The sequence below is a fragment of the Echeneis naucrates genome, chromosome 7 (genome assembly GCF_900963305.1).
Source record: "Echeneis naucrates chromosome 7, fEcheNa1.1, whole genome shotgun sequence".
NCBI lineage: Eukaryota > Metazoa > Chordata > Actinopteri > Carangiformes > Echeneidae > Echeneis > Echeneis naucrates.
In genome coordinates this window covers 362,549-385,590 of record NC_042517.1, presented here as the reverse complement: position 1 = coordinate 385,590, position 23,042 = coordinate 362,549, and the positions used below count along the sequence as shown (strand labels likewise).

Below are 23,042 nucleotides of genomic sequence, written 5' to 3'. Positions count from 1 at the left end.
CAGACCTTTCAAAATTAAAGTCTAATTTGAGTCTCGTATCAAGCAGCAATAACAACAACTCCCAACCCGCGTTTTGTATACTGTAAAAATGCATCTGAATTATTAAAAAAACACATTCACCGTGAAAAAAGATGAGCCTTTTTCTTTAGTCCGGGCTTCTTCACCTATTGAGGTTTTATTTTGAAGGTATTAGCATCTGCACATCCGCTGATTTACGTTGTGACGCTCGGTTTCGTCATTGATACGCGACAGCACCGCGGCGGCTGCACGCGAAAGAAAGTAACATTAAATGTGTCGGAGATTTAATTTGAAGGTAGGACATTATTTCTTATTTATTTAGTTTCAGTGTTTTAACGTGAAAGAGAAGACACCCGGAAGTGATGATGAGGTCACTGAGCGGAAGACACGTTAGTGTTCAAGTGTTGTCCACATGGGAACAAGTTGTGTTACGTTGTCTCCTTTGTTTACATGACACCGCCACAATTCGTGAACACGAAACACGGGGTACAAACGGGAAGTGGCTTCACCTGCCAATTGTTAGGTTTTGTACTCCATCACACATGAGCCCGGTCCCGGTGCTGGTTTAAGCTCAGACCTGGTCCTGGTCCTGATTTCTCCTGTTTTTCTTCACAGGGATCACAGTTAAGAGGGATGGAGAGAAGAGAGGAGGAAGAAGAGAGGAAGAGAGTGGCTCAGAGAGAAGAAGAAGAAGAAGAAGAAGAAGAAGAGGAGGAGGAAGGAGGCGCCTCAGACAGTCATGATGAAAATCCTGATACGATGAAGAAGAGCAAACAAAAAGATGTTGGACTGACTTCCTGTTCGGGCAGGAAGTGCATTCCAGGTATCCTCTACCTGGGTCACATTCCCCCGAGGCTCCGCCCCAAACACCTGAGGAACATGCTGTCGATGTACGGAGAGATCGGACGAATATTCCTCCAACCTGAAGGTAAGAAGTTCACACACACTGTAGAAACCTGCAGCCTGAAAAATCTGGATCCTGTGATGCTTTCACCAGAGATCAGTACAGCCTGGTCAAGGTCTGGAATCTGGTCCAGTATACTGTCCTAAACCAGGATCAAGATTAACAAGGTGTTCAGTCCTATGTTGGCAGTTCACCAGTTACCAGCTCAGCATCAGTTACCATGGTGACAGATTCCACAGGTGAGGAGACACCTGTTTTAGAGTACTTCTTCATCTCCTTCACCTGTGTGTTGATCCCTCAGACCGGCAGGTGAGGCTGAGGAAGAAGAAGTCCGGTTCGAGGAGGTGTGACTTCACTGAAGGATGGGTTGAGTTCAGGGATAAACGTGTGGCAAAGAGAGTGGCTGCATCGCTCCACAATACGCCAATGGCAACCAAAACACGGCAGCGCTTCTCCGCTGATTTGTGGTGCATCAAGGTAAAGTCTGCACGGCAACACATGACATCACCAGCCTGATTTCATCATATCAAAACACAGGCCAAAGGCTTTTACCTGTCTGTCTCCACCTGTCTATGTGCAGTACCTGCACAGGTTCCAGTGGACTCACCTGAGCGAGCGTCTGGCCTATGAACAGACCATCCTGCAGCAGAGACTCAGGACCGAAGTGTCTCAGGCAAAGAGAGAAACCAACTTCTATCTGAACAACGTGGAGAAGAGTGCTCACCTGGACAAGAGCAGCAGGAAGGGAAAGAGGGACAGACAGGTAAACTTTCCATCACAGTCTCACCTCAACACAGGCGTGTTCACCTGCAGCTTGTCAATATTAAAACCTGAATGTTGGTCATCAGGTGGAGGAGAAGGTTTGGGACTTCACTCAGCATCAGACGGAGGAGGAGATCCAGATGAAGAAGAGGAAGAGGAAGGATAAAAACTTAGACCCCGCCAACCTGGAGTCAAAGAGCAAAACCAACATCTCCCTGCTGAGCAAAATCTTCAACACCAAGCAATCAGAGTGACAGCTGATTGGCTGTTGGACTGCCTATTTCCACAAACACAGACAGCAAGTTATGATGAACTGGCTCTAACACCCAATCACAGGCCTTCTGAGCTGTGGGGCGGAGCCATCGGGGCTGAAGAAGCAGATTTTTTTTCCAACTCATTTGTAACCTAAATAAAATTCATTTAAATATTGACTGACCTTTGACCTTCACTCGTTTGTTCTGTTGTCATCTATATTTAAAGCGGATTAAAACAAAATTCATTGATGATTTAAGATTTAAACGGACGTAGGTTTAATCAATCTGATATTATTAAACGGTAATGACAGCAGGAGGACTCGGTCGGGGGCGGGGCGCAGTGACGTCACTGACGGTGCAGAGGATCCTCAGCTCGGGACTCACCGGGGGAGCGGAGCAACAACATGGCTGCAGATTACTGGGAGACAGCGAAACCCGAGCTGCTGTCAGACTGAACCGAGCCAAGCAGAACCCGGGACGGACCGGGGACCCCTCTCTCGGTGAGTCCACCGCACTGCCAATTCCGATTCGACCGGCAGGCCCGTCAGCTGTCTCCGGGCTTTAGCCTCCGCTGTTATTAATAACATGGAGGAGGTCACTGCAGCAAATAGACGCCCCCTCCCCCAGAAACAACAACAACACACACACACAGCACATAGACTGTACCAGAACCAACAATGAAATAAAGTATGGCTGCTGTTAGCTGTTAGTGTCTGTTAGCTGCTATTAGCCCTTAGCTGCTGTCAGCTGTTAACGTCTATTAGCTGCTGCTAGTTGTCCGATGTTAGCTGCTCTTAGCCATTGGCTGTTGTTAGCTGTAAAGGTCTGCTATGTCTTAGCTGTTAAAGTTCCACTCATTCAACTCAAAATACGAATTCATTCTAATCATCTGACACAAAGAGAGGTCACAACATCGGTGATGTCATACATCTGTGAGGTTGCCCCTAAATGCCTTTTGATCACATGATCTCCAGGTTAATTGCTTCCATTCGACAGTAACTTTATTCTTTTAGTCCAGAGCCAGTACTGCAAGTTGATGTTCTCACCTTCACTCCCTGTGTTCACTTTTCCAGGTGTGGAGTCCAGGCTGGCTGCGGCGCCTCCATCAGTGTCACGCCCCCCCCGGCCCCCACTCATGGAGAGGATGAGGAAAATTAAACGGCAGCTGTCACTCACTCTGGGGAGGGGAGGGGCCGGGGGAGGAGAGAGGGCACTAAGCGATACCATCAACCAGGAAGTGACATCACACAGTGACTCAGGTAAGTCACTCGTGGTAATCGATCATACGATCATACGACCGGACATGGTTAGAAGGTCCTCTGAGACTGATCTGGTTTCACCCTCTTCGCCTCACAGAGGTGTCTCTTCGTTCTTCTTCTGCCGGTCTGAAGGTCAGAGGTTCTTCTTCTTCTGTCCAGTCACTCCTGCAGTCGTACAGCAGCTCGCTGAGGAAACCACGAGGCCTCGGACGCAGCCTGAGCTCTTACCTAAACCACAGCAACAGACTGGGTACTGACAGGAGCGCATTCTGTGTGTTGTGTGGTGTGTTGTGTGGTGTAGGGGGGGAACTTTCAGTTTCAACAGTGTGTGTGTTTACAGAGATTGTCCATGAAGATATGAAGATGAATTCAGATGGAGAGAGTGATCCAGCTTCTTCTTCTGATGATGTTCAGAGTCCCGTCAGAGTCAGACTAAGGAACAAGAAGATCTCCACTGAAGTACACACACACACACACACACACACACACACACACACACACAGAGTTGATCAGACTGAACAACAGAGGACTGGTTGTTTTGTTTGACTGTTTCCTGTTGTGTTTCAGGACATTAATAAACGTCTGTCATTACCGGCTGACATCCGTCTTCCTGACGATTACCTGGAAAAGTTTAATTTGATTGGTCCAGCTCTGTTTGAGCAGCCAATCAGCAGGAGGCTGCGTAGAGTGTCTCTGGTACGTCTTCCTGCTCTTTTATTCTATTTTTATGATGCAGGTGCACAGTTTGGGTTCTAACCCTGAAGTCAAACCTTTAGGGGTAGCCAGCACCCGAATTCAAGTCTAAATTAATTGGTGTATGTGGGCGTGGTCTGTAAATGATGGACATGGAATGAAAAGTACAAGTACAACACAGGTTATATTGATCTGTCTCCCTCTCTGCCTGCCTGTCTCTCTCTGCAGTCAGAAATTGGTTTTGGGAAACTGGAGACGTACATAAAGCTGGATAAACTGGGAGAGGTGAGTCTGAGGGGTGGGGTCTTTATCTGCTCCACCAATGGTCAATGAGGCTGTCTGTCTGACCTGCCTCTCTCTCTGACCTGTCTGTCTGTAGGGGACCTACGCCACAGTGTATAAAGGACGCAGTAAACTGACAGAGAACTTGGTGGCCCTGAAGGAAATCAGACTGGAACATGAAGAAGGAGCTCCATGTACTGCCATCAGAGAAGGTCGGCAGCATCAGGGTGTTGTTCATTAGTTCATTCTTAGTTTTGATAAATAAACAGTTTATTTGTGTCTCCAGTGTCTCTGTTGAAGGACCTTAAACACGCCAACATCGTCACGCTTCATGACATCATCCACACACAGAAGTCCCTCACTCTGGTGTTTGAGTACCTGGTTAGTATCTTATGGTCAGCACCAGAACAGTCCTGATTCCATCCAAAACCCAGTTTCTATATAAACATGTTCCATGCATCAGATCTGACTGTTGTGTGAATATGTGTATTTGTGTTTCAGGACAAAGATCTGAAACAATATCTGGATGACTGTGGAAACATGATCCATGTTCACAACGTCAGAGTGAGTACGACAGACGCTGCAAAGAGTGGCTCAGTGAGACATTTAAAAAAAACTATTCACAATACTTCACAGGAAAGGGCCTGTTCACCATGACAACAGGGCTATGAAGATCCAGGTTTGAGAGTCATTGATGTATGAGGCAGGTGATTCTGGACTGGGTGTCCAGGTCCACGGGTGGGACCTCCTCCTCAGGACCTAGACTCCCTGTCCAGCAGCAGGACCGTGCTGCGTTACATACAGTTACATACAGTGGGAGTTGTAGACGCAGCAAGTATGACATGATGTCACTGACCTGACCTGGTTTTGGTGTCTCAGCTCTTCCTGTTCCAGCTGCTGCGAGGTTTGTCCTACTGTCACCGCAGGAAGGTCCTCCACCGAGACCTGAAACCCCAGAACCTGCTGATCAACGAGCGAGGAGAACTCAAACTGGCTGATTTTGGTGAGACAACACCTGGATGATGTCACCGAGGTGTATCGATGATGTCACCCAGGTGCTGCGTGTCTTTCAGGTCTGGCTCGAGCGAAGTCCATTCCCACAAAGACGTACTCTAACGAGGTGGTGACTTTGTGGTACCGCCCCCCCGACATCCTGCTGGGCAGCACCGACTACTCCACCCACATCGACATGTGGTCAGCACCAAATCATTGTCTCTCTACCTGTTTCTCTCTCACTCATTGCATGCTGGGAGGGCGGTGGGTTTGTCACTGAGCTGGGGGTGGTTTTACAAACCAGATTTGACAATGACCAGGTTTTAGATTGGATTTTTTTTCTGCCTGTTTTTATTCTCTTTTCTCTTTTTGCTCCTTTTTTAAACATTTCCTTTTGAAATGGACAGTTAAGGGGACAGGGGACCAGAACTGGGGGATGGACTGTGAACGGGTTTAAAGGTCTGGTCCTGTTTTTAGAGGAGACCAAGAGGCCAAGATGGTTGTTCACCTGAGCCTGTGATGTAGACACAGAGGTGATGAGGAGCAGGTTGACTTTAACCCCCTCTTTGTCTCTCTGCCCCCCCAGGGGCGTGGGCTGTATCTTCTATGAGATGTCCACTGGCCGTCCTCTGTTTCCTGGTTCCTCCGTGGAGGAGGAGCTTCACTTCATCTTCAAGCTGCTCGGTCAGAAACTCTTCCTGTTTCCTGTCTGTGTTACTATGTGTGTGTCTGTGTGTCACAGATAGTGGGTTTGTGTGTGTGCAGGGACTCCCAATGAGCAGAGTTGGCCTGGAATCAGTACTAATGAAGAGTTCATGATGCACAACTATCCTCAGTACAGAGGAGAGACACTGAGCAACCACACCCCCAGGTACACAACGCCACACTGCACAGTGCTACACAACACTCAGTAGGTGTGAGACAGAAAATACAGAAGTTTTTTACATCACATCAGTAGACAGAACCAATAAATCAAAGAGTTACTACACAACCGTGTGTGTGTTCGTTTGGCAGGCTCAGCAGTGAAGGGGTGGAGCTGTTGTCCAAGTTCCTACAGGTCAGTAAATGTGTCACAAACAGGAAGTGACTTTGTCTCAAGGTGGTCAATCAAGTTTTAATCGACACTTTGAATTGCAGTTTGAAGGGAAGGAGAGGATTTCTGCAGATGAGTCCATGAGTCACCGCTACTTCAGTCACCTTGGAAACAGAGTGATGTCACTTCCTGACAGTAAGTTTCAACATGACCTTTGAGCGTGTGATGTCACCACATTCCATGACATCACAAAGTGACTGTCGTTTCAGCCATGTCCATCCTCAGTCTGCCAGAGATAGAGCTGGAGAAGGAAACACAACACACTCACACATCTGAACCAGGTACACACACACACACACACACACACACACACACCTACACGCCTGAGGGGTATACTACGAAGACAGCTTAGTGCCTTATCGAGCTATGTTGAGCGCAAAGCCAGCTCTCTTTGAAGCTGTCTATATCACCATGGTAACTGATGCTGCGAACATAACCTGGTCCGGTCCAGTTTTTGTTCCGACTTTCGGCTTAAAGTCGGCTGTAAAAAGCGCTGACTTCACCGATCATCCTCCCTGAACATGAGCTCACCGTTTCTGGAAGATCCGGTGGATTCTGGAGCTGTTCGGAGGGAGAGAGTTCTTCCAGACCGGAGTGATCTGTTGGTGTTTTCTGACGAAACAGATTCTCAGCTGAGGGAAGATGCTACATGTGTAATCTTGTTGAACCAGATTTAAGTAATGGGACCAAACGAAGCCAACAGAAGTTTTTCCACCCAATTAAAAAAAAAAAAACACCAATCACAATGTCAATCATGTTTAACAAAACATTTTAAAGTACCATTTACTGCAGTGCCTTCTTCTCACACTCCAGTTGCTCAATCTCAAGTTTTAGTTTCTTGATTTCCAGCTCTTTTTTCTGATTATCCAGCTCTAGATTCCTTCTATAGAGGGCCCTCACATTGTCTGCTCCAACCTGCATTAATTGGTCATTGAGGTGTTCATGGAAGAGTACATGGAAACTCTGACAGTCACTCTGAGTGGAGGTCAGTCAGGGTGTGTGCTGGCAGCCTGAGCAACACTAATGTGTCTCCTTCAACTGTAAAATAGATTTTTCTCATCTGAGAAACAATAAATATGCATTTAGTATTTTACCACCAAAGCACTTTTACATCCCCTGGACAGAGAACAGCTGCTGGGAGCTGCCAGCTCCAGGGTCGGACTGAATGCATCCTTGTATCTCCTCCATGATCCAGCTCCACTGAGGCCGTGTAATCTGCTGGAGCGGCCCCTCCAGTCTTTCTCCTCTAAATGTTCTTTTTTGCTTAAAATAATATTAACACTTAATATGTTACGCAGTGTATCATCCACATTCCACTAAAAGAGTGATGAATACAAACCCCTTTGGATGATATTCTTGTTCTTGGTCCAGATTTATTAAAGTTCTATATTATATAGGAATTAAAGTTATATATTATATTCCGTCTTCTCTCGCCTTGTTTGTAGAAACAGTTTTGTTTTTAGCTGTTCTTATCGGTCTGAACTCTTCACAGCTCTCTATTATCATAATCTGCTCCTCTTAGCTGAAATATGCAGCACGTAATTGGACCATTTTTCTGTGGAAATGATGTCATTACGCCCAAAGGCCCTTTTTATGTGAACGCACAGAACCTGCTGAGGAAAGCCTGGGCCGACGAATCAAGATAACCACCATCGTGATACTCGTGACCAAAGAAAGCTCGGCTCTGTTGAGCTTCCTTCGTAGTGTACCCCATCTGATCCTGTCAGTTGTGTCTCCATGGCAACACTGACAATGTTTGTCAACTTCTTTTCAGCCGACAGTCCAACCAGGAGGCGGAGTCTTCTCTTCTGACAAACAAAGGGGCGGAGTCTATGCTGATGCTCACGCAGGGGGTGATGTCTGTTCTGTTGGCCAGATCAGGAAATAAAACGAAAGACGAGCCACATCAGCCTGAGCTGCAGCAGACGTCTTCCATTTTCACTGATGAAAGACTTCACCTGGAGTTCAGTGATGTCACAGTGAACGACATGACATCGCAATCAGGAAGTGACGTGTGTGCAGTCAGGTCACTTTAAGACCCAGAAGGTTCTGCTGGAACCAGGGAGTGACTCTTATTCTGAAAGTTCTGCTGTTCTGCATGTGTGTGTTTACTGTAGTACTGAAATATAAATACTGTAAAACAGTGATACTTCAAACACTACACACAAACTACACACATTTATTTATTCTCTTTGATTGTTTAGTTCATTCGCTGCCACTGAATGAGATAACATGATGTCGCCGGGGCTCAATGACATCAGTCAGCCATCTTTGGAAGCTCAGAGTCCGGGTCCTGGTCTTGGTTCTCATTCTCTCACGTTTGTGATTTCGTACTTTTTTTTTTTTTTTTTTTTTTGAAAGAAACTGTTGCTTTTGGGAAGAATATTAGCAATAGAACAATATTGATCAGAAGACAACGATTGATTGGAGACGAGTGATGCTTTAATCTGCTGTAAAAATGTTAGTGTATAATTTATAAGGCTTTTGTATTGTCTGTCTCACTGAAGACAAATGTCTCTACCTGTCAAACGATCAGTGTTAAAGCAGCAGAGTGAAATATTTCAGACGGATGAATGTAAAACTGTCGATGGTCAGTAGTTCAGACGGGGCGGAGTTTACAGTAATAATGTGTACAGACTTATTGATTATTAGAGATAATCAGTTTTAATCCGCACGCTGTCGTCTCGTGTTGTTCTTCAGCCGCTGCAGAGAAAACAGTATTTAGATCGCTCCCTGGGGCGGATCAGGGATCTTCAGACACTAAAGAGTTAAAACAACCGGCAGCTGTAACAACCGACCTTTTCCTCTTTTACGCTTTCTGACCTGACAACATCCGACCGATGGAAATCATTTAAGGCGGAACAGGATCTGTTTGGGTGGTCCAGATGCTGTTTTCTCTGATTGTGGGAATTAACTTACATGCTTTTTTTTTTTTTGCTTTCAAACATACCAAAGTTCTCTGCAATATACCGCACTGCATGATGGGATTCTTCCAGATAACTTCTATGCTCTTTGTTCTTTGAATCTTCTTCCATCTTCCACGATGCAGTGCTCCTTATCTGATGCTATAACTGATCTGCAGACTTGAACTATCAAAGAATGGAAGTGAAGTATATCCTGTTACTGTGTACAATTATGTTTACGACATGTATTCTGGATACATTTAAAGTATAAAAATGTACATTAAAATTCTTTATTTATTCTCAGTCTGGATTTGTATTTATCAAATACACAACTTGACAGATTGTGATATGTTATATGTTTTATACCTGTACACTTCAGATAGTAAACTATATATTTGAAAGGTTTATATACTACAACAAAGTGCATTTCATTAACCGTTATAATACAAAATAGAAATGTATCATTAAAAATGACTGATACTTTTTAATACTAATAATCATAATATGATGTATAAAAAGTGTGTAGTATAATAAAAAAATCTGCAAAGATCCTCAGATAGTTTTTTCCATTTAGGCTGCAGTTCCTACACTGGACGCCCTTCCTGATCGGCACAACCAACCGCAGGTCTGCATGAATCTACCACAGCTACGCCCGTGGGCCAGCAAAGGTCCTCACATTTCAAAGTTTAAGAACTCAGTATAATGAAGGGTAACGGTCATTTTAAGATATAAAAAAAAAGTCTAAAAAGTCCTGATCTGATCAGGCTGACAGGTTTAGTTTGTACAAAATAAAAATTATTCCACTTCTCTAAAGTTAAACCACAGTAATTTAACAACGCACAAAATAAACACACAAACAGTTTCAACCCCAAATCAGAGTCCAGTTTATCATCAAATCTGTCCATTTCTTATGTTCTCAGGTGACTTTACAGTGATTCTACATCAGCTCCAAGCAAACTGGATTTAACACATTTACAACAAATGTCCTTCCTTTGTGTCAAGAACAAACAAACCTTGTTGCCTGTAACTCACCAGAAGCTCCAGCTGGTGAGAAGAAAATAGCAGAAATCCTCGAGGAAACATTCTAAACCCAACTGATGAAACACTCCTCTGACTTCAGGTTTGACATTAAATGTCGATTTATTCCAGTTCTCCAAAACTAAACCCGTTTGATTTTACCAGAAACAAAACAAACCTGTTTCTACCCCCCCAATCAGCCACTGGTGCTTTTAATTACCCCTGATCACCCCACTGACAGCTCTACTGCCCCCAGTGGGAGGAAAAGTGTCACCGTTTAAAGAGGGGTATCTGAAACGTCGAGTCAATCACCCTTCTGCCTCACTGGAAGGTTTTCTTTAAGAAACCGAGTTTCTTCCTGTCTCCTCCCACACAAAGACAGCTGTCCATTCATTCATTCCCAATCCGACTGATATCGAAGCTCAGCTAATTCAAAATGTTTTCTGTGGGTTAGGGGGGGTTAGAGAATCTTCCAACTGAGATTAGATGTCCTGGCGTTTCCAGAGGAGCATCAATCATCTGTACCGTTTCTTTTTCTGTATAGTCTTCGTGAGGTGGACTCTGTACAATTCCTTCACATGGAACTGGGAAATATGGAGGACATTTAAATCCTACAGTTCTACATACAGATTTAATGTGGTATTGACCCAAAACCTCACTGTGTCCAGCTGCGCTGTGGAAGTTGATGTCCAGACATCTGTCTGTCTGTTGAAGAATGTGCTCGTAGTTTGTTCATCATCTATGATCATCACTTCAGAATACATGCCAAACTCCAAACTCAAAGGAATGTGCATGAACACACACTTCAGTTGGCCTCTCTGGATCTCTCCCTGTGGCAGCAGACAGCGTTTCTTCTTCTTCATCATCCTCATCCTCCCCTGATGCAGGAAAAGATTCTGTTTCAGAATACTTACAGCTGCCAGGTGTTCCGTTGTTTCAGAGGCTGATCGAGGCAGACGACACCTTCCACAACTGTTGGAGGGGGAGATTTTATATACAAGTTAGATTTTTTAAAACACATAAGTTTATACTTACATCTGATGTAGGCACTTGTGTCCTGGGGTGCCCTCAGCTCCTCAGCCTCTGTCAGTGGTGGTGACTCCACCCGTTTTTCGGGCCTCTGCCTTCTTTCTGTTGGCTTAGCAGAATTCCAATGTTTATCTCTTTTTTTAAATGAGTAGATCTGATTTTGTTAGTGTATGCATTGTCTCTTGTCAATAAAAGTGTGTAAACGTATGATGTGTTAATCTACTAAGTGTTTTATTAGGGGTGTAAATTACTACTTTAATATTAATTAATATTTACTTTGTTCAATAGCTTAAGTCAATTTGAATCATATGCCTGACCTTTTTGAATAATGCTTTTATATTTTGCTTCTCTCCTGATGGACTCCACCTAAATAAAAATCCGGTTTTATTCCCATTTATATTTATAACTATAAGCTACGATCTCTGACGGTTAAATGTGAAATCAATGGAAGAGTCCATCCAAACTTACGTGTTGACTCGGGTAGTAATTGTTTTTCCTGCTGCAGCGGTGTTACGTTTATGGTGAAACATGTTCATCCTCTCCATCGGCCTGAATTCAGACCTCCACCTCCATCAGGGTGAAGTAACTGGATCTTTTTTTCCCTTTGGTTGTCATGGTGACTCGTGGTATCGGGGCTCCGTTGATGATGGCTTTTTATAGCGGTTGTGCACGAGTGCAACTCAAAGTGAACCAACTCAGATCAGCTGTTCTGGAACCTCCTACCTGGAATACTCCTCAGAAGTGAAATATCTGATCAAAAGTGTATCAATCAGCAAGTCAACTCGCTACCTCTTCAGATGGCCAATGGTCAGAGGTCAAAGGTCAGGAAACAGCTCAAGCCAGATTTCATTATCTTTATTTTCACAGAAGAAGAAACGCTCCACACAACATGTAAAAAAAACTATTTCTCTGGTGATGTCACTGGGGTGGGGGTGGGGTAGGGTCAAAGGTCAAGGGTCAATTCAAGGCACTATTTCTTATATGAAGATAGAAATAAGTGAGAGACGGTGGAAGTGACCACAGAGAGAAACTGATCAACACTGTGAGAGGTCAGCTGCTGTTTGGAGGCTACAGTGTGCTCATACTCATTAAAATCAACAAAATCAAAATCATCATCATCATCATCATCATCATCATCATCAGGGGTTTTGGGTCTCAGTTCAGGTCTTGAATCGAGACCTTCCGTTTTCAGCAGACATCAGGTCAACACAAAGAAATCAACACAACAGAAAAACTGAAAATACACAACAACGTTTATAATTAAATCAACATCATGAAACAAACTGAGAAATCGTCAGCAGGACAAGCACGGACGCTGAGAGCTGCCTGTCTGTCTGTCTCTATGTGTGCAGCCAGGCGTGCTGCAGCGACTCAGCTGCTGTCGCTCTGCGTTGAGGCTCCAGTTCCAACATGGCCGACAAGAAGTCGCTGAACTGAGCGGCCTGATCGAGCGGCCACTCGTATTTCTCCAGCAGTACCTCGAACAAACCCCACGGCTTCAGGTTGGCAATATGACGCAGCTCACCTGGGGGTGAGACGGGCAGATTAATAAAACTGGTTCTGTGACCAAAAGCCAATCAGAGCACGATGGGCGGGCTCACCTCTGCGGTTGAAGTATTCTCTGGAGTACCTGCCAGACAGCGCGAAGGGCAAAGGGACCGGACCCAGCAGCTCCATGATGTGAGCTATGTGATCTGAACAGGAACAAACAGTCAACAGCTGATCCACCAGGACCCTGATCCCATCAGAGCCAGGACCCTGACCCCATCAGAGCTCTGATCCACCAGGACCCTGACCCCATCAGAGCTCTGATCCACCAGGACCCTGACCCCATCAGAGCTCTGATCCACCAGGACCCTGATCCCATCAGAGCTCTGATCCACCTGGACCCTGATCCCATCAGAGCTCTGATCCACCAGGACCCTGACCCCATCAGAGCTCTGATCCACCAGGACCCTGATCCCATCAGAGCTCTGATCCACCTGGACCCTGATCCCATCAGAGCTCTGATCCACCAGGACCCTGATCCCATCAGAGCTCTGATCCACCTGGACCCTGACCCCATCAGAGCTCTGATCCACCAGGACCCTGATCCCATCAGAGCTCTGATCCACCTGGACCCTGATCCCATCAGAGCTCTGATCCACCTGGACGCTGATCCCATCAGAGCTCTGATCCACCTGGACCCTGACCCCATCAGAGCTCTGATCCCCATCAGTTCTGGTCCTACCTTCATCTCTGGTATAATCTTCTCCTGAATGAGGTTCAAACAGATAATCTCCTGTCGCCAACTCAAAGGCCTGGAACACAAATATCAATCAATACCAATCAACACTCAGTACACACACCTGTGTGTGTCTGTGTGTGTCTGTGTGTGTCTGTACCATGCAGGCAGTGCTCCAGATGTCAGCAGGCGGTCCATATTCTGCTCCAATCAGAACCTCCAGAGCTCTGTACTGTCTGGTCTGAATGTCCTCAGTGAAGTGTTTGTGCTGTTGGGGGGGGGGGGGGGGGGTCATTGGTGTGATGATAAAACCAAAGAGAGGAGGAGGAGGCACACATGATGAAGATGTCTCACCACCCAGCATGCATTTCCCAGATCAGCAATCTTCACTTTCAGTTTGTCAGCGTTCCGAGGATCCAGAGGACTGAGGACGAAGTCTGATGCACTGAACACTGAAGACAGAGGACACAACTTCCCGTCAGCTAACAGGGGGACGCTCAGGTCTACGTCCCAGGTGTGTGTGTGTGTGTGTCTCACCATCTCGTCCACTGGAGTATCCTGACTGAGTAGAAAGTGCTGATTCAGATGTTGCTGACACCACAGAGCTGGAGAAACCTGATAGGCCAGAGGCAGGACTGGAGAAACGTCCAGGGGCGTGGCCATTACACCTGTCCTCCAACCAGGAGCAGGTGGACTCTGGACTGGCTTTGTTGTTAGCTGTGGAACAGGAAGTGCTGCCATTGATGTCGAGAGAACCTGAAACACAACACGTGACTTTGTGTCTAATCAAATCAAATCAAAACTTAAATATGTATGTAAATAAGTATGGTAGAGTGAGAGTGTGTTTGTGTGTGTGTGTACTCACAGTCAGTGTCGGGCAGGCTGACTCCATCCTCGTCCTCCATCCTCTGGACAAACAGGAAGAAGAATCTTATTTTGACTACAGCAGGACTACAGCAGGACGACAGGAGGACGACAGGGGGACGACAGGGGGACGACAGGGGGACGACAGGAGGACGACAGGAGGACGACAGCAGGACTACAGGAGGACGACAGCAGGACTACAGCAGGACGACAGGGGGACGACAGGAGGACGACAGGAGGACGACAGCAGGACTACAGCAGGACTACAGGAGGACTACAGGGGGACGACAGCAAGACTACAGGAGGACGACAGGAGGACGACAGGAGGACGACAGCAGGACGACAGCAGGACTACAGGAGGACTACAGGGGGACGACAGCAAGACTACAGGAGGACGACAGGAGGACGACAGGAGGACGACAGCAGGACGACAGCAGGACTACAGCAGGACGACAGGGGGACGACAGGGGGACGACAGGGGGACGACAGGAGGACGACAGGAGGACGACAGCAGGACTACAGGGGGACGACAGCAGGACTACAGGAGGACGACAGGAGGACGACAGGAGGACGACAGCAGGACTACAGGAGGACTACAGGAGGACTACAGGAGGACTACAGGAGGACTACAGGAGGACTACAGGGGGACGACAGGGGGACGACAGGAGGACGACAGGAGGACGACAGGAGGACTACAGCAGGACGACAGCAGGACGACAGCAGGACTACAGCAGGACTACAGGAGGACGACAGGAGGACGACAGGAGGACGACAGGAGGACGACGGCAGGACTACAGCAGGACTACAGCAAGACTACAGGAGGACTACAGGAGGACTACAGGAGGACTACAGGAGGACTACAGGAGGACTACAGGAGGACGACAGCAGGACGACAGCAGGACTACAGCAAGACTACAGGAGGACGACAGCAAGACGACAGGAGGACTACAGCAGGACGACAGCAGGACTACAGCAAGACTACAGGAGGACTACAGCAGGACGACAGCAGGACGACAGCAGGACGACAGCAGGACGACAGCAGGACTACAGCAAGACTACAGGAGGACTACAGCAAGACTACAGGAGGACTACAGCAGGACGACAGCAGGACTACAGCAGGACGACAGCAGGACTACAGCAAGACTACAGGAGGACTACAGCAGGACGACAGGAGGACGACAGGAGGACGACAGCAAGACGACAGGAGGACTACAGCAGGACGACAGCAGGACTACAGGAGGACTACAGGAGGACTACAGCAGGACTACAGCAGGACTACAGGAGGACTACAGGAGGACTACAGCAGGACTACAGCAGGACTACAGGAGGACTACAGCAGGACTACAGCAGGACTACAGCAGGACGACAGCAGGACTACAGCAAGACGACAGGAGGACTACAGCAGGACGACAGCAGGACTACAGGAGGACTACAGCAGGACTACAGCAGGACTACAGCAGGACTACAGGAGGACTACAGCAGGACGACAGCAAGACGACAGGAGGACTACAGCAGGACGACAGCAGGACGACAGCAGGACTACAGCAAGACTACAGGAGGACTACAGCAAGACTACAGGAGGACTACAGCAGGACGACAGCAGGACTACAGCAGGACGACAGCAGGACTACAGCAAGACTACAGGAGGACTACAGCAGGACGACAGGAGGACGACAGGAGGACGACAGCAAGACGACAGGAGGACTACAGCAGGACGACAGCAGGACTACAGGAGGACTACAGGAGGACTACAGGAGGACTACAGGGGGACGACAGGAGGACGACAGCAGGACTACAGGAGGACTACAGCAGGACGACAGCAGGACTACAGGAGGACTACAGGAGGACTACAGGAGGACGACAGCAGGACTACAGGAGGACGACAGCAGGACGACAGGAGGACGACAGGAGGACGACAGGGGGACGACAGGAGGACGACAGCAGGACTACAGCAGGACTACAGGACGACGACAGGAGGACGACGACAGGAGGACGACGACAGGACGACGACGACAGGACGACGACAGGAGGACGACGACAGGAGGACGACGACAGGAGGACGACAGGAGGACGACAGCGGGACTACAGGAGGACTACAGGGGGACGACAGGAGGACGACAGCAGGACGACAGCGGGACTACAGCGGGACTACAGGAGGACTACAGGAGGACTACAGGAGGACTACAGGAGGACGACAGCAGGACGACAGCAGGACTACAGCAAGACTACAGGAGGACTACAGCAGGACGACAGGAGGACGACAGGAGGACGACAGCAAGACGACAGGAGGACTACAGCAGGACGACAGCAGGACTACAGGAGGACTACAGGAGGACTACAGGAGGACTACAGGGGGACGACAGGAGGACGACAGCAGGACTACAGGAGGACTACAGCAGGACGACAGCAGGACTACAGGAGGACTACAGGAGGACTACAGGAGGACGACAGCAGGACTACAGGAGGACTACAGGAGGACTACAGGAGGACGACAGCAGGACTACAGGAGGACGACAGCAGGACGACAGGAGGACGACAGGAGGACGACAGGAGGACGACAGGGGGACGACAGGAGGACGACAGCAGGACTACAGCAGGACGACAGGAGGACGACGACAGGAGGACGACGACAGGAGGACGACGACAGGAGGACGACGACAGGACGACGACGACAGGACGACGACGACAGGACGACGACAGGAGGACGACGACAGGAGGACGACGACAGGAGGACTACAGCGGGACTACAGCGGGACTACAGGAGGACTACAGGAGGACGACAGGAGGACGACAGCGGGACTAGGGGAGGACTAACTGACCTGTATGTCCACCAGTCTTTCCTCCAACAGTCTCTGTTGACGTTTGGCTTTTCTCTTCAACTTCTTCTTCTTGTTCTTAGACAGCTTACCAACCTACACACACAAAAAGAAAACTCATGGTGATGCCTCTACACACACAGAGTGCTCTGTCTGACACAACAGTCACCAGTAGGAACAACAACACACCTGGACACTTACCTGAACGTCCCTGGGAGCCGTACTAACTAGAAGGAGAGATGCACAGAGAGACAGACAGGCAGGGAGAGAGAGACAGGAAGAAAACATCAGAAACAGAAAAGATGGAAATAAATAACATCAGACAGACAGGTTAAAGTGAGATGGGCAGGTTGCAGGCAGACAGACAGGTTAAAGTGAGACGGACAGGTTAGAAAAAGAGAGACAGGTTTCCACAGCTCCCAATAACTTCCTGTCTGACTGACAGTTCAGACTGATTCTATGATGATGATGATGATGATGATGATGATGACGGCGATGAAGATCCCCCCTCCTTCCTACAGACAGTTAACAGTCAGGCGTACCCGACCAATCGGGCGGTGCTGCGTACCTGATGACCCTGAAGGGGGCGGGGCTCCGGCTCTCTGCCACATAGTGGCCTCAGCTGCCAGCCGTCGGATGTAAACTTCGTCCACGTCTAGCAGGATGTTCTCCGGTTTGATGTCCGTGTGGATGATCTTACACTTTGTGTGGAGGTAGTCCAGACCCTGCAGCACCTGTAGGGACACGGGGGGGGCGGGGACAGGGGCGGACTGTGACTGTGTGACAGATTCCACTGATCATCTGATTAATCCTGGTTTATCTGTCACATCTGGACCAGTCCAGGTCTTTGGTCTCACCTGTCTGATGATGGTCTTCACACAGACCAGAGGAAGGCCCATGTAGTTGGACCTGATGATCCACTTCAACAGCTGGTGACCCAAAACCTCCAGAACCATACAGACATCTGAGACAGGCTGAGGAACCAGGTGGACAGACAGGTAGAGGGACAGGCGGGCAGAAGCACAGACAGAAAGAGGGACAGACAGGTAGATGGCAGACAGTAAGAGGAACAGACGGGTAAAGGGACAGACAGGAAGTGGGACAGACAGGAAGCAGGACAGACGGGCAGAGGGACAGACGGGCAGAGGGACAGACGGGCAGAGGGACAGACAGGTAGAAGGACAGACGGGTGGTGATAAAGGATACGGACTCCATTGACTCCAGAGATCTTGAAGTCGTCGATCAGCTGGACGATGGTTTCTCTGTAGGGGTCAGAGGGGTCACTGTCCCTCACCTGCTGACACACGAATGAATAAGGGACAGCAGCACTATGGCAACCAATCAGAAGACGTCCTCAGCTGGACCTGAGTGAACTTACACATCGCAGCAGTTTGATCTCGTCCAGAGCCGTCTCCGTGTAGTGTGGAGCGCTCTTCACCACCTTTAACGCCACAAAGCGCTTCTTCCTAAACACACATATCCAGAGGACGCACAACCATCAACACAACATGTCTGTGTGTATTCTGTGTGTGCTTGTCTGTGTGTAATTTGTCTTACTGCAGATCCCAGCAGAGCCACACGGTGGAAAAATGTCCCCAGCCCAGCTTCCTGACCACGTGGTACCTCCCGTTGAACAGGTCACCGATCTTCACGGGGTAGTAGCCGCCTGGAACACAAACATGAAAGATGTTGGTAAACACAGTGGGGCCCCTAAGGACCCCCAAGGACCCCGGAGTCAACTGCCTGGGAACAGAGAACAGGTGGAGTTTTCCTGACGAACTACAGGACCATTTGGACAGTCATGGATGTCTCCATAACACTGTGTTGGATCATCAAGTGCTTCATAAGTGGACCTTGATCTGAGACCGCAGATCCAGGATGAGGAGCTCAGGAAGGACAGACCTGCTAAACCTGAACTGGTAGTGATCAACGTCCATTCTTGACCTGAGGACAGCTGTCTCTTATTTAAGACAATGTTTGATTCATCACCTTTTTTTTTTTAAATCAAACATTTAAAGAAGAAGAGACGACTCATCCAGTTCAGAACAACCAAAATGACCAATCAGGGAGCCCGAGTGTTGTTGTGTCAGGAAGTCTCACCTTTACAATAGTCTGATGGGTCTTCCTGCTCTTCATCATCTGAGCCCAGCAGCTGGGCAGGGGGTGGAGTTAACTCTGGGGGAGGCGGACTAAGTACTGGGGAGGGCATGGCCGGTTGATGGGTACATGGTGACATCATAGGAGACAGACCAATAGGAGGGCCCAGAGACCCCAGGGACTGGAGGAAGGAAGCAGAGGAGGTGCAGAGCGGGGAGCACAGGTGGGAGGAACCACTGGAAGTGAAGGTCACTGATGTCAGTAAGAAGGTGTCATTGTGGGAAGGGCTTAATGCCGGGCTGGAAGGGGCTTTGGCAGGATGTGGGGCAGATACTGAGGGGGACTGACTGTCCTCATGGGCTGAGGCTGGGGCTGATTTCAACAGATCTGTCTGAGAAACACTTGGAGTTTCTTTGTGAAGAGTTCTGTGGGGCGATTTGGAGGACTTCTGAGTAATATTTTGGTTTATAGTTGGCAGTGATTGGCTGAGATGGTGGGCGGGGCTCTGAGATGTGGCAGGGGGTGAGTGGGTGAAGATATGAGGAGTCACTGGTAGCACCAGGGGGCTGTTTGAAGAGGGCCGCGGGGGCGTTTGCAGGGTAGTTTCAGCGGGTGCCTGTGATGCTGCAGGGTTAGGGGGTGTGGTCTGAAGGGGGGAGGGGGTTCGCGGGACACTCTGAGACTGACAGGTGATGTCATGAAATGGAGTCTGTTGATGTGCTGTGGTGGTTCCATGGAGGTCTTCTGATGTGGGGGAGGAACAGGTCTGTGTTGGTGTGGTGGGGGGGCTGCTGTCAGGATTCAGACTCTGGAGGTCACAGAGGTCATCCAGCCTGGGGGGCAGAAATGATGACATCAGAGCTCAACAACAACAGCCTACACTACATTATCAACGTGTGATGTCATGACAGCGATCGGTCCACATCACAGAGTGGAGATTTTCCCCCAGCCTGTACAACAAAACTGGCAACACAGCCAACCAGGCACGTTTAGCCATTTCTCACACACACACACACACACACACACACACACACACACACACACACACACACACACACACACACACACACTCTACATATCCAGAGTACTGCCTTACTGGATTATGATCGGATCCTTACTCAGTGAAAGGAGATTTTGGCTAAAGTTGTGTTGTCTCTGCAACGTTAGGCGACGCTGTCATCATTTCATCCGGTGGGTCTTAAGTCACTTCGGCTTGACCTTTCACAAAACACACAACCCTCTCCTCCCCGGTGCCGGTGGAGAGGGACAGCGGTGCAGTAAATCTGTAGCTGTCGTCCGGAAGAGGAATGACAGCACCGGCGTATTTATCGCGTTGTGAAGGCCCCAGGAGGAGAGAAAGCTATTCTCTGACTCAGCCAGAGAATGGCGTTTAAATGCAGGAATTACCCGATGATCTATCGAATAATCTGGGTCAGATTACAGTGTTTAAATGCATTTTAAAAGTCTGATCATTATCAGGACGAGGCAATAACCCGATTATGTAGAGTTTATGACAAACACACACACAGTCATGGACATTGTTGAGGTTAGATTCAACTGCACTGAAATAGACTGGAGAGAGAGAGAGAGAGAGAGAGAGAGAGAGAGAGAGAGAGAGAGAGCGAGAGTGTGTGTGTGTGTGTGTGTGTGTGTGTGTGTGTGTGTGTGCGCGGTGGGGTCATGATTCAGCCTCTGGTCTATTCTTGGATCTGGTCTCAGCTGGTCCGGCTCCAAACCTGTCTCTATAATCAGGGCACCAGTTAGCTTAGCACAATGACTGAGAGCGAAGGGAAACTGTTAGCTTAGCTGTTTGTTAGTGTTCATCATTCATCTAAACGTGCACCTGTCTCCACCTGTCTCACTTCCTGTCTCCCCACCTGTCTCACCTCATGCCTCCCCTCCAGAGTCCCATGTCAGTCTGGAGCAGATGGACCTGAGATCTACCTGGACGTACCTGTGTGGTGAGTGTGACCCAGCAGTCCTGACAACAGTCCGACCTTCCTGAAGACCTGGACCAGGACTGGAGGGAACCAGTGTGTGTGTGTGTGTGTGTGTGTGTGTGTGTGTGTGTGTGTGTGTTCTCACTGTTTCCCATCGGTCCGGACTCTGCGGTTCTTCTTCCCTCTGCGGCGGGGCTTCTTCCCGGTCCCAGCAGAGCTCCCGGTGCCGGTGCTGACAGCTGCTGAGGGAGACCAGCAGAGTCCGGATCAGACAGAGACCGGACTACAAGTACCAGTTAACAACTGCTCTTCTTCTGTGGTAGTAAACATCACAGACACACACACACCTTCTTTAAGGTGAACACATGAACACACAAAAGTGTCACCTGGATGATCACGTGACCGGACTTGTGTGTGTGTGTGTGTGTGTGTGTGTGTGTGTGTGTGCGTCCGCGTCCGCGTCCGCGTCCGCAGCAGTCACAGACTGGTACCGTTAGCTAATGCTAACTAGCTTGACAGAGCTCAGTGAGGATGGACTCAAAGAGTTCTGACAGTTGAACCAGGATCTGGACCAGGATCAGGGCTACATTACCTATCAACATCCTGCCTCCTCCAACCGACACGGGTCAAGGTCCGGGTCCGGGTCCGGGTCCGGCGGTCTGGACTCAGGGGACCCGGACAGTTAGCCCGTTGGTTCTCCTTAGCTAACTGAACTTCACAGTCCGGGTTAGCGGGTCCTCAGACCGATCCGGGTCGGACGGGCTGAGTGCAGACCAGCGTGGTGAACACGAGTCCGGGCCTGAGGGTCCGTTTGTCCGTTCGTCCGTTGGACCACCGACGGTCTGATGTCAGTTAGCCGTTAGCCCGTTAGCTCCGGTTCAGCCGTGTCCCTCAGAGGCCGGTCCGGTACCAGTCCGTACCGTGACCTGCCGGTTATTCTGGGTGTTTTCTGAGTCGGTCCGATAGCATGGACCCGACAGCTGCTGACACCGGACACCAGCCTCTGCGCATGCGTAAACACGGTGCACGTTCATGTTGAACCCAAACTGGGATCAGAGAGGGGAGGGGTCAACACGGGGGGTGGGGGGGGGTCTTGGTCCGGAGGAATCGGACCGGGCTCACAGTCTGATGAACCAGACAGGTCCAAAATGTGATGTCACTGTGATGTTATTTTTGCCTTTTGTTTCCTCTGTTTATTAGAAGTGTTGGCTGTCTGCATTCGATCAGTGTGATGTGGTTTAGTCTGGGGCCTTCACGGTGTCATGGTAGGAGCCAAGTGATGGACAGTGAACTTCTGCTGGGCCTGCTCTCCTCCTGCGCTCTGCCAGCTGCTGGTGAGACGGTGATCCTCCACACGGTTCATAAATAAAGAAGAAAACAGAGCTCTGAAGGAGAAAAATGGGAACTAGTTGGTTGATGCTGCTTCTTTCTCTCCACTAACAACCAAGAGTCTATAAGTCAGTACAGAGGAGAGATGCAGGTCTCCTTTCTTTGGAAGGAGCGTGGGGACAGCCCTTCTGCTCAGACCATCTCTGAGGACATCCAACAAGTCCTCTCCAACAACCGGCCAGAAAACCTTGTAGAGGTCTGCAGGTAGACCGTGTCTGGTCTCACCAAAAGGATTTAAAAACATCTTTAAAAACATTGTCGGACAGTCGAGACATGTTGAAATGCCACTTTGGACTCTTACATTTTATATCCATAAAATGGAGCTCTGTGCCAGGGAATGATCTGACAAACCGACCGGACTTATTGAGCCAGGCGTTCTGCCGGGTTCGATGGAGGTGTCCCCAAACTTCACACAGTTCAAAGGTCTCCTCCTGTTTCAGCAGACAGCTCTTAGAAGTAACATGGTTCCTGTCTAATGCAGGATTTACTGTGCAGTTAAAGGCCC

General features: G+C 48.9%; 3 protein-coding genes across 3 annotated transcripts; 2 read left to right on the top strand and 1 right to left on the bottom strand.

The window, feature by feature from the left end:
* The first annotated feature begins 298 nt into the window (after positions 1 to 298).
* Positions 299 to 2,113, top strand: abt1 (activator of basal transcription 1). Its single transcript, XM_029505670.1, has 5 exons — positions 299 to 313; positions 634 to 946; positions 1,224 to 1,399; positions 1,503 to 1,685; positions 1,771 to 2,113. The coding sequence occupies exons 2-5, from the start codon at positions 652 to 654 to the stop codon at positions 1,936 to 1,938; spliced, it is 822 nt and encodes a 273-aa protein (XP_029361530.1). The 5' UTR covers positions 299 to 313; positions 634 to 651; the 3' UTR covers positions 1,939 to 2,113.
* A 192-nt stretch (positions 2,114 to 2,305) lies between these two features.
* On the top strand, positions 2,306 to 9,465 carry cdk16 (cyclin dependent kinase 16). Its single transcript, XM_029505668.1, has 17 exons — positions 2,306 to 2,438; positions 3,012 to 3,197; positions 3,295 to 3,447; positions 3,538 to 3,656; positions 3,765 to 3,893; positions 4,119 to 4,175; positions 4,270 to 4,384; positions 4,459 to 4,553; positions 4,674 to 4,736; positions 5,052 to 5,175; positions 5,246 to 5,366; positions 5,752 to 5,849; positions 5,931 to 6,036; positions 6,180 to 6,222; positions 6,303 to 6,393; positions 6,468 to 6,539; positions 8,033 to 9,465. Exons 2-17 carry the CDS (start codon positions 3,074 to 3,076, stop codon positions 8,068 to 8,070), a joined length of 1,548 nt encoding a protein of 515 aa, XP_029361528.1. The 5' UTR covers positions 2,306 to 2,438; positions 3,012 to 3,073; the 3' UTR covers positions 8,071 to 9,465.
* A 2,588-nt stretch (positions 9,466 to 12,053) lies between these two features.
* On the bottom strand, positions 12,054 to 22,144 carry srpk3 (SRSF protein kinase 3). Its single transcript, XM_029505667.1, is given in 17 exon segments — positions 12,054 to 12,757; positions 12,759 to 12,901; positions 13,438 to 13,507; positions 13,592 to 13,699; positions 13,786 to 13,883; positions 13,969 to 14,187; positions 14,297 to 14,339; positions 17,115 to 17,207; positions 17,313 to 17,338; positions 17,680 to 17,845; positions 17,969 to 18,075; positions 18,318 to 18,405; positions 18,490 to 18,577; positions 18,669 to 18,777; positions 19,212 to 20,041; positions 21,294 to 21,390; positions 21,741 to 22,144. Coding segments are annotated over 17 exon segments (2,505 nt in total). The 5' UTR covers positions 21,751 to 22,144; the 3' UTR covers positions 12,054 to 12,547.
* Between the last annotated feature and the right edge of the window lie 898 nt (positions 22,145 to 23,042).